Here is a 17,746-nt window from a genome sequence, read left to right on the forward strand (position 1 = left end):
GAGAGAGGGAGACACAGAATCGGAAACAGGCTCCAGGCTCTGAGCGGTCGGCACAGAGCCCGACGCGGGGCTCGAACTCACGGACCGCGAGATCATGACCTGAGCCGAAGTCGGACGCTTAACCGACCGAGCCACCCAGGCGCCCCAGAAATTATCTTTATACGCTTGTTTGTGAAGTGGGGGGAGAGAAATAAGGTATTACTTCGAGGGAAACGTGGGTTACCATCTCTGTGTGTAAGAAATTGTCACAGTGGAAATCAGCAGGTGCTTCCTCTTCATTAACAAACTGGTAAAAAAAAAAAACTAAGGGAAAAAGGAAGAGAAGTAAGCTCTCGTAAAACAACAACAAATGATTCGTACAAGTCCAGGTGGTCATGCATTTTAGAAGTTGCTCAAAAAACTGAAAACGGAAGCTTGGAATCAGCAATAGTGGCCTTAATCAGAGAAATATGAATTCTGTTCAGCGATCAGTCTGACAGGTTTAAATTTGTTTTTATGGATTTTATTTTGCGCATGGTATTTATACTTTATAGAACAATATCTTCATTATAATGTATAACAACTTTGTTCTGTAAAAACATGGAACTTCTCAAAAGTGTTCAAAAGTGATGTGCTCAATTTCTATATCTAAGCTGATGCAAACACACACTGAAGAGAGGAGATGTTTTTTTCTAGGAGAGACCTACACTAGAAACAGGAAATACCTGTATTTCCCAGACTGATTCTGGGGTCAAATCTCAGTGAGTCATTTTTGTTCAGGACCCATAGACACATTAAGTTCCTGGGATGAGGGAGAGTCTCCAGGCACCTGACAGAAACTCTATATCAAAATATTCTAGCTCTAAGAGAGCTTTAAGTCTATTATTGTCTCTATTTGAAGATGAGGATTGAACTCACTTAAAGGCAAAAATAGATTGGGGCTCTTGGGTGGCTCAGTCAGTTGAGCATCTGACTCTTGATTTCTGCTCAGGTCATAATCCCAGGGTCTTGGGATCAAGCCCTGTGTCGGGCTCCATGCTGAGTGTGGAGCCAGCTTGAGGTTCTCTTTCTCTCTCTCTCACTCCGTCCCTCCCTCTCTCTCTCTCTCTCTCTCTCTCTCTTCTCCCCGCCCCCTCCCCTTCTCTCTCTCTCTCTCTAAAATAAATAAAATAAATAGATATTTTGACAACTCCAAGAATGTCACCACCACTTGAGAAGCTCCAAAGATGTAGCACACAGACCGGCCTCCCTTCATGCTTTGAAAACTCAGAGCACATGTGCCGACTACTAGAAAAATCTCCCAGAGTATCTTCAGCATCTACAAGTAGTGGCCTTCAAAGGCATGTCAGTTCATCTACAGTGCCTAATCACCGCCACTCTTGCCAAGATCCTGATACTCTTGATTTATTTGTAGTAAGTAATTAATTAGTTATAATAACATGCACAGGGGTGCCTGGGTGGCTCAGTTGGTTAAGCGTCCGACTTCTGCTCAAGTCTCATGGTCTGTGGCTTTGAGCCCCGTGTTGGGCTCGGGGCTGACAGCTCAGAGCCTGGAACCTGCTTCAGATTCTGTGTCTCCCTCTCTCTCTGCCCCTCCCCCACTTGCACTCTGTCTCTGTCTCTGTCTCTCTCTCTCTCTCTATTTTTTTTTTTCGGTATGCATCCACATCTCAGCATTTAGTGGTCCTGAACAGAAAAGTGGAAAAACGCAGCAATTTGCCAGGAAGTCAAGACCGCCAATTTCGGGGATCCGCTGTGCACACCGAGTTCTTTTTCAATCCCTGCTGAGGACCGTGAGAAACAGCAGCACCAAAACCAAAGTATGCACCGAATTCAAGGTTCTTTTTGTTCCAGTTGCCACATTCCAAACTAGACCCAAGTGGATTGCAAGATGACCACATGAGAACCCTGTGTAAAACTTTTTCAATTTTTAAAAGCAAAAGCAATTACAGGAAAAGAAAATTCATTCAGAGGGATCGTGTGTGCTTACAAGTGTCTTCTGTGGCCTTTCTCCAAGTTTGACCACCAAGAACTTTGACAGCTGGCGGGTGTGAGTACCCCTGGTGACTGTTCTTTTCACTTTATCAGAACCTGAGCTAAAAAACCGCACCAGCTGACGATGACAGCAGAGGGTGGCAAGGCTGGGGACCCAATATTCATTCCCAGGCTGGTGGAGAGTGAGTAAATGTGGTTCCAAAACTAAACGAGTGAAGTCAGAGACTCTTTCCAACCTTACCTGATGGCTTCTGGCCAAAGCAAGGAAGTACTGTGGAAAGTGTTGGATGGTGATGGTACAAAAAGGGAGTTGAGGAGGAGGAAGGAAAAAGCAGCAGCCCTCAATTAAGGTGGGGGAGAAGATATGGGGAGAGCCCTGAATTCCTCACCAAAGGCCAATTTCAGAGGGGAGCAGAGGGGGTTACAATCTATGCTTCGGCCAAGGGTGGCGGTGGAAAGTTAAGAAGGGACAATGGCTTGGGGGGGTGTGGTGGGGGGGGCATCATTTAAGACTTAAAAAAAAGCAGGGGTGCAGCTGCAGCACCCCCACACACTCAGCAGTAGTCCCACAGGCTGTGACCCGAAACCTTCACACCTACTGTAGCAAGCCAACCCAAGCTGAAGGGCTGTTGCAGGGAGGGAAGGAGGGAGGGGAGGGAGGCAGGCAGGGAGGCAGGGGGAGGAGAAGGGGAGAAGGCAGAGACCCCAGGCCATGTTATCAGCAGCAAGGTGATTGTGTGATGTGTCTTTTCACAGTTGAGTTAGATGTGTGCCCCACCAGTTATGATGGGAATCAATTTAAATATACTTTCTTGATCCCAGAAGTTCAACCATGTGGACAGTGGTTACACTTGACAGGATGATTTGTTATAGCACAACTTATATATTTTAAATGGACAAAAAAAATTAGTATCGTTTCCAGTATCTTAAGATAAATTGCCTTTGAATGGGAGCTTCCTTTCCAGTACTTTGAGGTCTACAAGACGTATCTAGAAAACTTACTACTGTGAAAATGAAGACTGCTTAAATCGAATGGGAGGGGGGTAGGGGGAGGGCCTGTGGTTTTTCTTTTTGATTAATTGCTGTAACACTGTCCTTCGGGCGGCTGAGGGAGTTTCGTGTTTTCTTTAGACATCATTAGGTGCCGGAGCTCTTGCAGGATGACTTTGATGCTATATGAATTCTGCCATTTTGCTAGCACTGATATGGCTCTTGGGTCCACCGCTCCATTAATATTAATTTTTGTTACAAATCTTACAAAGGGGGGTGCTTCTGGGTATTTAGGTCCACATTCTATTTTAAGGCTGTATATTCGGTTTTCACAAATTGTTCTCGGAGGCCCAATTATCATCCCTGTCCATCTTGTAAGTGTCATGTCTTCGTCATCTTCTAGACCCCAGCTAACTGTGCCATCTCCTACTCCTTTCTGGCCTTCTTCCAGTTCTTCCAACAGTCGAAAATTGCGAGGGACTTTTACTCCCGAGCCCGTGGTGGCTGCCATCTTGCGTCGCTGTCGCTCCTGTCTCTGTCTCTCAAAAAAAAAAAAAAAAAAACATTAAAAATTATAAAATGAAATGTGTCAACATTTGGATGGACGATATAATTCAGTGAACCAATAATTTCCAAATGACCAAAATCATGCAGAGGTAAAAGATTTATTGAAAGAGGGGGCACCTCGTTGGTTCTGTTGGTTAAGCATCTGACTTCGGCTCAGGTCATGATCTCACAGCTCATGAGTTCGAGCCCCGCGTCAGGGTCTATGCTGACAGCTCAGAGCCTGGAGCCTGCTTGGGATTCTGTGTCTTCCTCTCTCTTTGCCCCTTCCCCACTTGTGCACGTGTGCGCGCTCTCTCTCTCTCTCTCAAAAAAAAAAAAAAAAAAAAAAAAAACCACACACACACACACACACACAACACAAAAAACAAAACACATGCACATAAAAAAATACAAAGGGGAAAAAAGCTTATTAGATAGCAACAGAAACACATTACTAACAGGGGAAAATTCATTCACTGTATTTCTTATCTCAGGGACTCTCTCTAAAGCAAATCCTGCATTTGTGTGATTGATTGTTTTTCCTGTGTGCTAAGGATGATATATTGTATAGAAAGGGAATCAGAACCGGAATGGAGCTAAAGCAAACCACTGGGCTTTTATACTGGACAGGAGGGAACATTTTGGGCAAAGAGGTAGGAAGAATGGATCCAGGAGACCAAGGGCATGCTGGGCGTGCTCACCTGTGCCCTGGGCAGGAGATCCAGCACCCAAGGGTGAGGAACCCTATGTTTATCTTTTTCCTTGAACTAAAATAAGGTGACCTTCCAAGGTTGGTGTTGATATATACAGAATGTAAGATATTTCTTGAAGTAAATTTGTAATTATTAGCTCAAAGAAGGTGTATGCATGTAGGCAGAGGGGATGACAGAAAAAAATGGGGTAAACTTTAAGCCTGGTGGAAGAAGTAAAATTTGCAAGGATTGTAAATTATGAGTTAATGCTGACTTTTTAAAATTAAAATTCACACAGAGAAAATTTCTTATTGATGGCTGAATTTTGATTTAAAGAATATTTTGATTTCTGAGTCTTACACTTTCCCCATGTAATAAGATAAAGTAGATGAGTCAATAGTGATTATACTTTCCTTCTCCCCAGCCTCCTTGTCCATACTCCCAAAGCTGTTGACCGGATTTTGGCTGAAATAAGTCAAAGAATGATAAGACCCCATTTTTATTGTAACAGTTTTGGGAACATGGCCCAGTAAACAGTTGGATATGCTTTTATAGACAGGAGCTAGAAAAGGAGACTATGCATAATAAAACAGCACAGCCTGAGTCACAGACCTGGGGAGTTCTCATCTGATGTACATCGATCTTATTCTTATATTGCTTCTTATTTAAACTATTCCTTTGGTCATATCCACAAAAGAAAGATGGGAATATGTTCAGACAAGCTGAGATTTTAGGAAGCACTACGAAATAGCACATGTGTTTATAGCCACATCCATCCTAAGTGAGAAAATGCTTCGTATAGGAGAACAACCTGCAGAAAGAATGTGCTGGAGAATAGGGGATGTAGTCATGGCCATCTGACTGTGCAGATGGTCAACAAATAACCTTGGCTGAAACGTGTCGAGCACTGGGAGAATCTGGGTTCACTGATCCAGAAGCTATTCTGTGTCATTCACACATGTGTGCTTGTGTATGTGTGTGTGTGTGTGTGTGTGTGTGTGTGTGTGAACTAGATGAAAGCTACTGAGCTAAAGTGGCAAAGATCCTAGAGTCTTCAAGGAAATAGTGTATAAAAAGTACTTAGAATACTAAGACTTTGTCAGCTTTATTTGTGTTTGGGTATGTTACATGGTTCCTTTTTCCTGCCTTTGAAAAATGTTACTTTCTTAAGGCTTGAAGATATGGTACTCTTTAGAAAATGGCATGGAAAAGACTCTATTGAACTCCACCGTTGGTTGTGAATGCCTAAAATCGAGTTGAAATGTCGTAGTTCTGAAAACTTTTGAATGACGTAATGGGCAAAACAATGGAAATCTGAATTACAGTGAGATCAAATTATTTCTGCTCTGATTATTTGACGATGTATATACATCAAGTTTTCCAGGCTGTTTTTTTATTTTTGGTTTGTTTTCCTTTTAAGGGGAGAATTTCACAAAGTTTCTACCTTATAGCAATTTTCCCGGAATGTATGTAGGCAGGGATTTTCAATTCGAACCACTAGAGGACAGAATAGTATCAGTCACTAGAGAGGCTGCTCAGTGTGTCCATAAAAAACAAAGTAATTCTAGGTATTCATACGTCTTACTGCATCTGGTTAATTAACGTAGCACCAGGCTATGTTCATCCTTAACGACCACAGCTAATGCTTTGTTGTTGTTGTCATTGTTGTTGTCTTTTGTTTTTACCAGCATTCAGCCATTCAAATATGCTTCTTACTTCTTAGCAAAGTGATACCAGGTGATAAAGTTATTAAAACCAGGATGGGAAAAATTACCCCAATTCCCTTAAAAGCCAATTATATTGGTGTGATGCAGTCAGATTAGACAGTAAATAACAACACAGAACTGGTGTTAGCCTGACATCATCATTTTAAAGCCTGCCTTTTCCCTTTGTTTTGCATTATTTATTTATTCTAGATTCCCATACATATATTTGCTATTTAAATAAAATGACAGTTGGAACATTTTTGTACACATTGTTTATAAGCTAGTTATCACAATCAATAATGTGATCTGTAACATGGGTTTTCAAACCAACTTGTGAAAATTAATAAAAAGAAACCTCAATAAAATGGAGTCAGGAGGTTGGGCAGGGGGAACTCTCCTGCCTTGCCAGCCCTACCAATCAAAGTCAGTTGTGAATCCAACCGGAAGACATGGGCCTTGCGAGCCAATATTACTTTACTATTGGCAATAGTCCAGCCAGTGAGAGACAGTCACAATTCAGCCAATGGGAAGCCACTATACTTTGACCTCCTAGTTTACTCCAATGGACTTTTTGTTTATAACAGCTACCCTCCCCGGCAACCCCACTCTCCCACTTTTCTCTATAAAAAACATTTCCTCTTTTTTTTTTTTTTTCCAAACTTGTCTACTGTTTTGCTATATCTTGCTGTGCCTGATTGCAATTCTGTGCTATTCCCAAACAAACCCATCAATTGCTGGCAAAAATGTATCAGTTTTATTATTTTTTTTAACGTTTATTTATTTTTGAGACAGAGAATGAACGGGGGAGGGTCAGAGAGAGGGAGACACAGAATCTGAAACAGGCTCCAGGCTCTGAGCTGTCAGCAGAGAGCCCGACGTGGGGCTCGAACTCACGGACCGCGAGATCATGACCTGAGCCGAAGTCGGCTGCTTAACCGACTGAGCCACCCAGGTGCCCCCTAGCAGTATTATTTTTTAAGGCTAACAAAGTACTGGCAAAAATTCAAAACAATCTATTCATCACTATTTAACATGAGTCTGGATGCAGGTGAATATTCTTTACCCAAGTGAATTTAATGGCTATTACAGTATTCTGTAAAATGGAGGGCCCATTGTTTACTTATCTAATCCTTTTTAACAGCACATTATTATGGCTGCAATCATCTTTTATATAAATAATGCTGCAATAAAAAATTGGGCACACATTTGGACAGGTGTAGTTCTGTAATATAAATATCTAGAACTGCATTTTCTGGGTTCAGTGGTTCAAAAATTTTGGTAGATTACACCAAATTAATCGCCCATGTTTGAGAATTATACACCTCTACTGTGTATAGGTATGTGCTCTTACCCCAATCATCACCAAACCATCTTGTTTATCAGATTTTTCATTTATATAAATGATCGCCAGGGAGGCTGGTTTTTTGATATATGTATATTATCTACTTGTAGCTCTATCTGTTTTTCTAATTGGCACTGAGTTGTTAAACTTTTCTGAGTCCTTTTTATATTGAAAATGTTAGCATCAATCATATGTTTCAAGATTTGTTTTCGTACATCTTTAAATTTCTTGATAGTTCTTTATCGGGCCGACTTTAAAAAAAATCACATATTAAAATGTGTTGCTCTTTTCTTTTCTGGCCTTGGGTTTTCACATCACTCAGAAGAACTCTCCCATCTGGAGATTAAAAAATGTTTTCAAATTTTATTTTGATTTCATTATTTTTTTAATTTGAGGCAAGGAGGGGCAGAGGGAGAGGGAGAGAGAGAATCTTAAGTGGGGCTTGATCTCACAACTGTGAGATCATGACATGAGCCGAAATCAAGAGTCAGACGCCTAACTGACTGAGCCACCTGGGCACCCCTAAAGCTTTTTACATACATGGTTTTTTCCCTCGTATTTAACAGGGTTTTTTTCTCCTTTCTTATATTTCTATCCATAACCGTTCAGTGATTTAGCAACTTTTATTGTACTCACGTAACAGCTGGGTGGTCTTAGAGAGGCAGTGACATGCTCCTGGCCACAGAGCCCTGTATGTCAAAGCTGCTATCGAAACCCAGATGATCTTCCTTTACAGCCAACCTGCTCATTTCCTTTTATCCCTTAAACATCAAATTTCATTTTGCGTATTATGGGAGATTTGAAATCTCATTTTTTTTGTCCCAAAGAGACTATTTTCCCAACAACGTTAATTGAATCAGTCAACCTTCCCTTATTTATTTCAAAAACAACCATTATTCTATTATCAGTCCTCACTTATACGTATCTGCCAGGGATCGTAAAGCAATTTTATTTGTTTTTGTTCCAGTATCAACTTTAAAAATTCCAATTTCTAAAATTCTTTTTAAGTAGAGGTTACATATGTGTCAACAAAAAAAAATACCCTTTTTTGCCAAGATATATGAAAATTCAATTCAAATTATTATCGGAAAGCATAACTCCTTCCCAGGTTCTTCCATCTGGATTCTGCTCACCCATCCTGCACCCTATTCCCCCAGCCTTTGCACCGTGGAACCCCTTAGGATTCTCCTTTTACCTCTCTTTCTAAATCTAAATTTGAAGAGGGGATCTCTCCTCAAATCGTCTCTAATTACATGGAATGTTTGCCTTTTTTCTGATCCCTGCTCCTGCTCTGCTGGATCCATTCTTCTATCCATCTCACAATTATTTTCTTCTTATATATTATAAAAATTGCTTTCTATTGTTTTCTGGAGATCATTCCACTTCTGCATCACTTTCTACACTTTTATATATGCATATAATGGAGCATGACAAAAGACCCCCAGACCAAGCAGAGAGAGGCACAATCTTCCTTACAGGGTACCTGAGAGGAAGAAGCTGTGAATACACATGCATTTGCTTTTTGTTTTGCTCCTATGAATATTTCAATGCGTGTGACGATAGCTTGTATAATATATTTAAATTCAAAACCAAATCAGGACTTAAGAGTTGTTGAGGGAGGAGGGTGTAGGGGGTCTCCTGATGATTCTGACCCACAGGCACCATGGAATGGCACTGCTCAGGATGCTTAAGGAAAGATAGCAACATCTTGGTTCCCTTGTGTTCAGAGGACGTGGCATGGGCCCCAGTTTCTGTGGCTCGATCTCTGCTCTTGAGAACAGATCCTCTGAGCGTTAGATCCTCTGAGTTAGCATTAATAAGTATCACTTTTCAACCCAGGGGCTACCAAACCATATCGCTTGTGTGGGCACCAGATATGTTCAACATTTCCACATGGAGAGACGCTGCGTCTCCTTCTTCGTTTCCTCAATTTTCCTTATTCTCTTAAATTTTCAACAGGTTTTTTTCATGGAAAGATAGCACCTGCTGATTTCACCCTGACATCCTCCCAGGCCAGGGGCTGTATTCTTTTGCTTTCAACAGAGAGGCTTATTCCTTGGGAAATTCTCTTAATTCCCACTGTTAGTGCCTCACTGCTCAGGAGGGGAACTTCTTTTTTCTCCTCCCCCGCCCCTACTACGTCCACCTGCTGATGAAGCCCGGGGAGGAGTTGCTCCATCCGGGTCTCTTCCCGAATAACAGGAGATCCTCTGTGCCGCGAGGCTGAAAACCTGCTGGCACCTCACATGAAGGATACGATGGCTTAGTCTTTTGTCAGTGCCTGGCTCTCTTCCATCAGCTACTGAGGGACTCTGAAGGTCCCTCCTATTCTCTGGGAGTGACAGAAGCAAAATTCTCATTTGGTACAGAAGTGTTAAGATCCCCTTCCTGTCCAAATTCTACCCTCAAGTCTGAACCCCGCCCAGGAAGCAAGTGGGGCTGGAGCAGAGTTAGGACCCAGGTAGGGGTGTATCTATCTCTCGAAAAACATGTTTTTATTAGATCTGAGTTTCACAGTTTATTGGATGTATATCCAGCATTTGATTCATCATCTGAATTGCTTCAACATATGTACATACTGTATTATATTTTACATTTTTTCTTAAGTAGGGAAGATACCTACTAATTTGAGCCTCAAATAGCACTGCCTTTGGATTCACACCAGCAGGGGTTTATGTCAGGGGTCTTAGAGTGGGCTCACATTTACATTAGATGACAAGGAACATCCTAAGAACCCATTCTGAGGAAGAAGAAAGTTAATTCACAACCTGGTCCAATTCTCACTACCCAGCTTGGGAATAGAAAGTCAATTCTGATAAAGCCATGATGATGACACCAGGATCACCCTTGGCCTGACCCTTAAAATGCTGTATCTAAATGATGTGAAAGAGAAGGACAGTTGGCGTTTTATTGTTCTTGTTGTATTCGTTTATTTTTAATATGTCAGGCATTTGTTGCACACAGCAACCTGAGAGAGATGCTTTAGGGAAAGAAATCTTTCCTCCAGAACTGAGCCCTCTACCCATGTGTGTATAAGGCGCATGTAGTTTTTGATGTCTGAGGCCTCAGATATGGGCCCAAGTGCTCCAAGGAACTTTGTGTCTAGAACTTAGAGATGAATCTGCTGGGGAGATCTCTAACATCCTTTCTGCCCAGGACCCTTGATTGTGTATCTTCTGAGACAATCTCCCTGTAGAAGGCTACGGCTGAAACCCTGAAATATCCGAACACCTCTCTTTGCCCTTCTAATTTCAACTCATGGTACAAATCCGCCCAGCCAGGGGCGCCTGGGTGGTTCGGGCGCCTGGGTGGCTTGGTCGGTGAGCGTCCGACTTCAGCTCAGGTCATGATCTCACGGTCCGTGAGTTCGAGCCCCGTGTCGGGCTCTGTGCTGACAGCTCAGAGCCTGGAGCCTGTTTCGGATTCTGTGTCTCCCTCTCTCTCTGCCCCCTCCCCTGTTCATGCTCTGTCTCTCTCTGTCTCAAAAATAAATAGACGTTAAAAAAAAAAAAAAAGAAATCCACCCAGCCAGAGGGATTTTGAGGACAATTTTGTTGGTTTATTTATTTCAGTTCCTGAAACCCACCCACCCACAGAGAATGCATCCTCTTTCTCCCCCAACCCTCCGTAGGCACAAATGGGTCCTTCAAGGTATTTCTCGTGTAATCCCATAATTTGCTCTGGAAATATGCTTATTTTCTTCCCAGTTCCATTGAGCATCTTTCCTTCCTCCCAAGGAATGAGAATAAATGAGGAGCTGTTACTACAAAAAGTCCATTATACTGAATAATATACCAGCTAAGAATCCAATTTTTAGCACTCTCAAACTAACTCCCTTTTGATCATAAATATTTTTATCCACATTGGTAACCACTTTGTTCATCTGGCATGAGCCCAAATGAATTTGTTATTTGGAATAATTCAAGTTTCTCCCAGGGAAATATTTTATTTATTACAAGGCGAATATGGAAACTTGGAATAAATTTCACTACAACAAGGTACACTTAGATCTCTTATGTAGAAAAAGTCACATGATTTATGGGTCAAGGGTAACCTTGTTCTTTGTTCTCCTCAAACCTTGCTCCACCCTTCCCAACCGGTACACATCTCCACCTTCAGTGGCTAAAACGTGTCTGACCAGGTTTCTATACTTCCAAGAAGATGGATTCTTCTCGCATTGAAGGTAAAACCATGGGACCGTTTTTGTGTTATGATCATTTCCCTGCATCACTGTAATGTGACTCTGGCTACTTGTCTCTAGATACTACATGCTGGCTATCTTCTGCTTACCCATAATATTTCAAGTGTACAAGCCAAAGAAATAAGGACATTTTCCATCAAATCTCTACTAATAGTGGGTGGAAAAACTAATTCAGCGGCCACCCACTTTGGACAGTAACAAGACAAGCGCTTTTTGGATACAACAATGGGAGGAGTGTTACACACCATACAACTATAAAAGTGAGCCATTTACACTATTTTCATGTATTGTTTTATGTCTATCTGCTATATTAAGTGTTTCTTAAACTGCACCAAAAATAGGAAACACTCAAGTTGGTGTCAGTGGTTTCTATATTACTCGGCGGTCGAAAGCGTGACTAATGGTCACCAGCAGACAGCGACTGAAGGGCCATGAAGAGCGGGTTCAGGAAAGGATTTTCTCGGGTGAGCAGAACAATTAGTTGGGAGAGGGGCTCCCACCGGCACTTCTGTCCTACATGTCATGTCTTATTGTGCTCTTACCATACAAGGATAAAAACCACCCTGTCATTAGAGAAAGAAAGATACTTCATTTTTTAGTGCAAGAAGTCGCTTACCCAAGTTGTCCATCCAGGAAGAGTAGAGAAACTGAAAAACAAAAGTAAGAATATGACCTCTTAGCAGACACGTTAACAAGACTTCCTCATCTGTAGGTAGAGTATCTTCTTACGTGTATAACTGGCCATGACGATATGGTACTTATCTCTCTCTCTCTCTCTCTCTCTCTCTCTCTCTCTTTCTCTGTTAATGCTGCATTTAAAAAAAATTTACTTATTTATTTTTATTTGAGAGAGAGAGAGCACACACAAACAGGGGAGAGGGGCAGAGGGAGAGACAGAGATAATCCCAAACAGGCCCTGCACTGAGCGCAGAGCCTGATGAAGGGCTCCATCCCGTGACCCTGGGGTCATGACCTGAGCCAAAATCAAGAGTCAGACACTCAACCAACTGAGCCACCCTGGTGCCCCCCTCTGTTAATGCTGCACTTTAAATTTCCTTACTCATTCAGTATTTAGATTGTCCCTTTATGTGTTCAGGAATGTGCTAGGCAAAGAGTTCAGAAGCCATTTCCCCACCATGAAGTAGGTCATACCTTAGTTGAGAGAGAACTAACCCATCATTTTACAGTGTGGTCTGGGACGTGATAAAAGTTGTACTCTGGAGGGGCAGATAGATTTAGACAGATCGGACTCTGAGGGCTTTCTGTGAAAAATTTTAAGGAGTCCTAAAGAGCCAGAATGAGATATTAGCACATATTAGGAAGCGAATCTGTACCTGGCCAAGGCAACAGCATGTGAGTTTGGGTTTTCTGTGGCCCCAGATGGAAGGTCTGTGTGTTATGCTTTCGGAGGTCAGGTGCTGAGAAAGCGGACTCTGAGACAAAAAGTGCCATGTGAGGAGTTTAGTAGGGAGTGCTACGGGCTCAACGCATGTGAGAAGAGCAGGCAGGATGAGGAACGGAGGACAAGCCGAGGGGCTGTGCAGTCACAGTGTGGCTTCGGTCAAAACCGGGGTGGGGGAAGGGGCTCTGAGACTGCGAAGACCCTTCAGGGGTGGAGTGAGGGGTCTGAGCCTTTATCCCTCCACATCCAGTCCTTGGATAGAGGGGAGAAAACTGGGGCTAAATGACTCATTTCAGCCAAAGGCAATTCCAAGAATGACTCCCAAGTCTCTGTATTTACCAAACATCTACATTTCTCAACAGAAGAGATTACTGAACCGTCTGCCATCTTCCACCTTGGAATCCTCTGTCTTTCACAAGTTTGATTTCCCTGTGTTCACACCATATTCTTCATCCAATCGGATATTGTTATGGTTGCAGTTTTGATGTCACACGATTATAGGCATGAGGAACAGACACGGTTACAGAAACAAAACTTGGGTTGGATCATCTTCCTGAAGAGACAGTTACTGTCACCTGGCGTATTAGAGTCTTTACATCCAGCTTCTTTAAGAAGGAGAAAGACCATTGAATCCGCTGCTGTGAAAAGGCAGTGATAGAAAAAAGAAAAAAAAAAAACTATCCTTACCAACTATCTCCCACCTGAGAGGCTCACTTCTCTCTAGGTATTATGGGAAAATATGAGATCAGTAACCTCAAAGAGACCATGTCTTCAGCTGTTAACAGTCTACCAAGGCTATCAAGAAACAGAGGCATGGGCTGTAATGTGGAGTCCGAGGACCAAAAGCATCAAAATCATCTAGAAATTGTTAGAAATGCAAATACTCAGTCCCCACTATAAGACTTAGTGGATCAGAAACACTGGGGTGAAGCCATGCCCCCTGTATTTTAACAAGCCCTCCAGATGATTCTGATACACACTGGAGATGGGGCTTCATTTAGTGCAGGTGATAAGTATCTTAAGCCAAATCTCTACAAGAAGCCATATTTAGGGGAGCCTGGGTGGTGCAGTCGGCGGGGCGCCCGACATCAGCTCAGGTCATGATCTCACGGTTTGTGAGTTCAAGTCCCGCGTTGGGCTCTGGGCTGACCGTGTGGAGCCTGCTTGGGATTCTCTCTCTCCCCCTCTCCCTCTGCCCCTCTCCTGCTCATGTGTGCTCTCTCTCTCTCAAAATAAGTAAAGTTTAATAAAAGAAAATAATATTCAAAAATACGAGAATGGAAATTCTATTACCCAGATAGTACTGCTGTGAACATTTTAGTGCAATTCTTTTCAGACATTTTACAGGCATTTTTATTTATAGAAATTATGATGGTACTAGTTATTTTGTAACCTGCTTTTTGATTTAATAATCTGTTTAGCTCATACATGTATATGTGACAAGGATAACTCAGATGACCCAGCCTATGAGTACAAATGAGCTTATCTTTACTCTGAGCCCCCAAACTTGTCTCTTCAAAATCAGTGTACAGAAATCAGTTGCATTCTTATACACTAACAATGAAGCAACAGAAAGACAAATAAAGAAACTGATCCCATTCACAATTGCACCAAGAAGCATAAAATACCTAGGAATAAACCTAACCAAAGATGTAAAAGATCTGTATGCTGAAAACTATAGAAAGCTTATGAAGGAAATTGAAGAAGATATAAAGAAATGGAAAAACATTCCATGCTCATGGATTGGAAGAATAAATACTGTTAAAATGTCAATACTACCCAAAGCTATCTACACATTCAATCCCAATCAAAATTGCACCAGCATTCTTCTCGAAGCTAGAACAAGCAATCCTAAAATTTGTATGGAACCACGAAAGGCCCCAAATAGCCAAAGTAATTTTGAAGAAGAAGACCAAAGCAGGAGGCATCACAATCCCAGACTTTAGCCTCTACTACAAAGCTGTCATCATCAAGACAGCATGGTATTGGCACAAAAACAGACACATAGACCAATGGAATAGAATAGAAACCCCAGAACTAGACCCACAAACGTACGGCCAACTCATCTTTGACAAAACAGGAAAGAACATCCAATGGAAAAAAGACAGTCTCTTTAACAAATGGTGCTGGGAGAACTGGACAGCAACATGCAGAAGGTTGAAACTAGACCACTTTCTCACACCATTCACAAAAACAAACTCAAAATGGATAAAGGACCTGAATGTGAGACAGGAAACCATCAAAACCCTAGAGGAGAAAGCAGGAAAAGACCTCTCTGACCTCAGCCGCAGAAATTTCTTACTTGACACGTCCCCAAAGGCAAGGGAATTAAGAGCAAAAATGAACTATTGGGACCTCATGAAGATAAAAAGCTTCTGCACTGCAAAGGAAACAATCAACCAAACTAAAAGGCAACCAACGGAATGGGAAAAGATATTTGCAAATGACATATCGGACAAAGGGCTAGTATCCAAAATCTATAAAGAGCTCACCAAACTCCACACCCGAAAAACAAATAATCCAGTGAAGAAATGGGCAGAGAACATGAATAGACACTTCTCTAAAGACGACATCCAGATGGCCAACAGGCACATGAAAAGATGCTCAACGTCGCTCCTCATCAGGGAAATACAAATCAAAACCACAGTGAGATACCACCTTGTGCCAGAAAGAGTGGCTAAAATGAACAAATCATGAGACTAGATGCTGGCGAGGATGTGGAGAAACGGGAACCCTCTTGCACTGTTGGTGGGAATGCAAACTGGTGCAGCCGCTCTGGAAAACAGTGTGGAGGTTCCTCAAAAAATTAAAAATAGACCTACCCTATGACCCAGCAATAGCACTGCTAAGAATTTACCCAAGGGATACACGAGTGCTGATGCATAGGGGCACTTGTACCCCAATGTTTATAGCAGCACTCTCAACAATAGCCAGATTATGGAAAGAGCCTAAATGTCCATCAACTGATAAATGGATAAAGAAATTGTGGTTTATATACACAATGGAGTACTACGTGACAATGAGAAAGAATGAAATATGGCCCTTTGTAGCAACATGGATGGAACTGGAGAGTGTTGTGCTAAGTGAAATAAGCCATACAGAGAAAGACAGATACTGTTTTCACTCTTATGTGGATCCTGAGAAACTTAACAGAAACCCATGGGGGAGGGGAAGGAAAAAAAAAGAGGTTAGAGTGGGAGAGAGCCAAAGCGTAAGAGACTCTTAAAAACTGAGAACAAACTGAGGGTTGATGGAGGGTGGGAGGGAAGGGAGGGTGGATGATGGGTATTGAGGAGGGCACCTTTTGGTGCACTGGGTGTCGTATGGAAACCAATTTGACGATAAATTTCATATATTGAAAAAAAAGAAAAAAACTGAGAACAAACTGAGGGTTGATGGGGGGGTGGGAGAGAGGGGAGGGTGGGTGATGGGTATTGAGGAGGGCACCTTTTGGGATGAGCACTGGGTGTTGTATGGGAACCAATTTGACAATAAATTTCATATTTAAAAAATAGAAAATAAAAAATAAATAAAAGCTCACACAAAAAAATAAAAAAATAAAGTATGTATCTTCCTCAATATCTCCAAGTTTAGAACTCTGGTTTTAAAGTTTTAAGAGAGCACACATATTTAAAAGCAAGCCATTTTTATTTTGTATGAAGCAGTTAAGACAGTAATACAAGTAGGATGTCAACCTAATAAAGCTAAATGTTTGGGGAAACATTAGCATGTACAGTATTGCTTTTAGCTTCTAGATAGGAGTACATATTAACTACTGTAAATTTCTACTTGGCCTCTTCTCCATTCTGTTCTCTTCAGTTCTTAGGAAAGAAATATCCAGGGGGAGAAAATGTTCTTTCTCTAATTCAAGACTGCGGACAGTATGTGAACTTGAATAAGGAAAGCCAGGAGCAAATTGTCGTCATGCTTGTTATCATTATTATTTCGCAGAGATCTCGCACAATGCCATTCGGGTTTGTGGGGTCTAGAACAGAGTGCACTCTTTTGAGTCAGACAGATCTGGTGGAGAATCTCTGCTCTGGCATTTACTGGCTCCGTGACTTGCTACATTACTTTGAGCAAGTTACTTCACCTTTAAAGTCTTGTTATTCTCATTTCAGAAAAGAAGATAATACAGAAACTATCTTGCTAGGTTAACTTGAGAGTCGAATAATGTGTTAAATGAAGGATTTGCTTCTGAAAACTTCCTGGTTTAAAGAAAACAAAAATTCTACTGATCATGTGAAGCAAATGACCTGTATTTGCAGTCAAGTGTGGTAAATGCCTCTCCTCTCTCCACCTCCCTACCTCTAGGTGAACTTGAAGGTACACAGGGGTTGAAAGGTCACGTGGACCAAGACTGCCTCTGCTTCTCTGCCCTTTTCCTCTCTGGCAGTTGGCCCTGCCTCAGACTCAGGGAGCCTATTCAGCTCATCCTCCTTCCTCTGAAGCCAAATCCGAAAGCACAGGCCAACAACGAATACACTTACTAACACTAATTAAACCGAAATGAAATGTGTTTTGTTCTTCAGCAAGTTTTCACATTAAGTGATAGATTTCATCTCGAATTATACAATGAGTCAAAAACAGAGCATGACGTAAAGTGGCAGAACTAGCCCCAGAATTTTGGACCATGGCTCTGCTTCTTACATTGGGTGAAGGTCACCGTGGCCGTGGGAAAGCCACCAAGTCTCAACTGAACTTCAGTTTCTCTGGCCCCGCATTTGTTCCATCATGGTTTCGGGGAGCTCCTGGCTGGAAGAGCTGGAATCCCTTCATCCCTAGCAGCTCTCATGAGTGGAAACCCCCTCCCTTGGTTGGCACGAGTGCCCTTCTGTGCAGCCTTCCTCCTTCTCCTGGCCACTCCCCTCCCCTCCAGGGGAAGGCTGGAGC

The 17,746-nt window shown here is 42.1% G+C and overlaps 1 protein-coding gene across 1 annotated transcript in view; it reads right to left on the minus strand.

Moving 5' to 3' along the window:
• Positions 1-1,652: 1,652 nt before the first annotated feature.
• Positions 1,653-17,746, minus strand: part of LOC109261313 (ubiquitin-conjugating enzyme E2 variant 1-like) — a 77,582-nt gene continuing 61,488 nt past the window's right edge. Inside the window, exon 2 of the mRNA XM_053907991.1 lies at positions 1,653-3,505. Coding sequence (XP_053763966.1) covers positions 3,050-3,475 — 426 coding nt within the window. The 5' untranslated portion in view covers positions 3,476-3,505 and the 3' untranslated portion in view covers positions 1,653-3,049. The remainder of the gene's footprint in view (positions 3,506-17,746) is intronic.

This window comes from Panthera pardus, unplaced genomic scaffold (assembly GCF_024362965.1).
Source record: "Panthera pardus isolate Hobbes unplaced genomic scaffold, ASM2436296v1 HiC_scaffold_20, whole genome shotgun sequence".
NCBI lineage: Eukaryota > Metazoa > Chordata > Mammalia > Carnivora > Felidae > Panthera > Panthera pardus.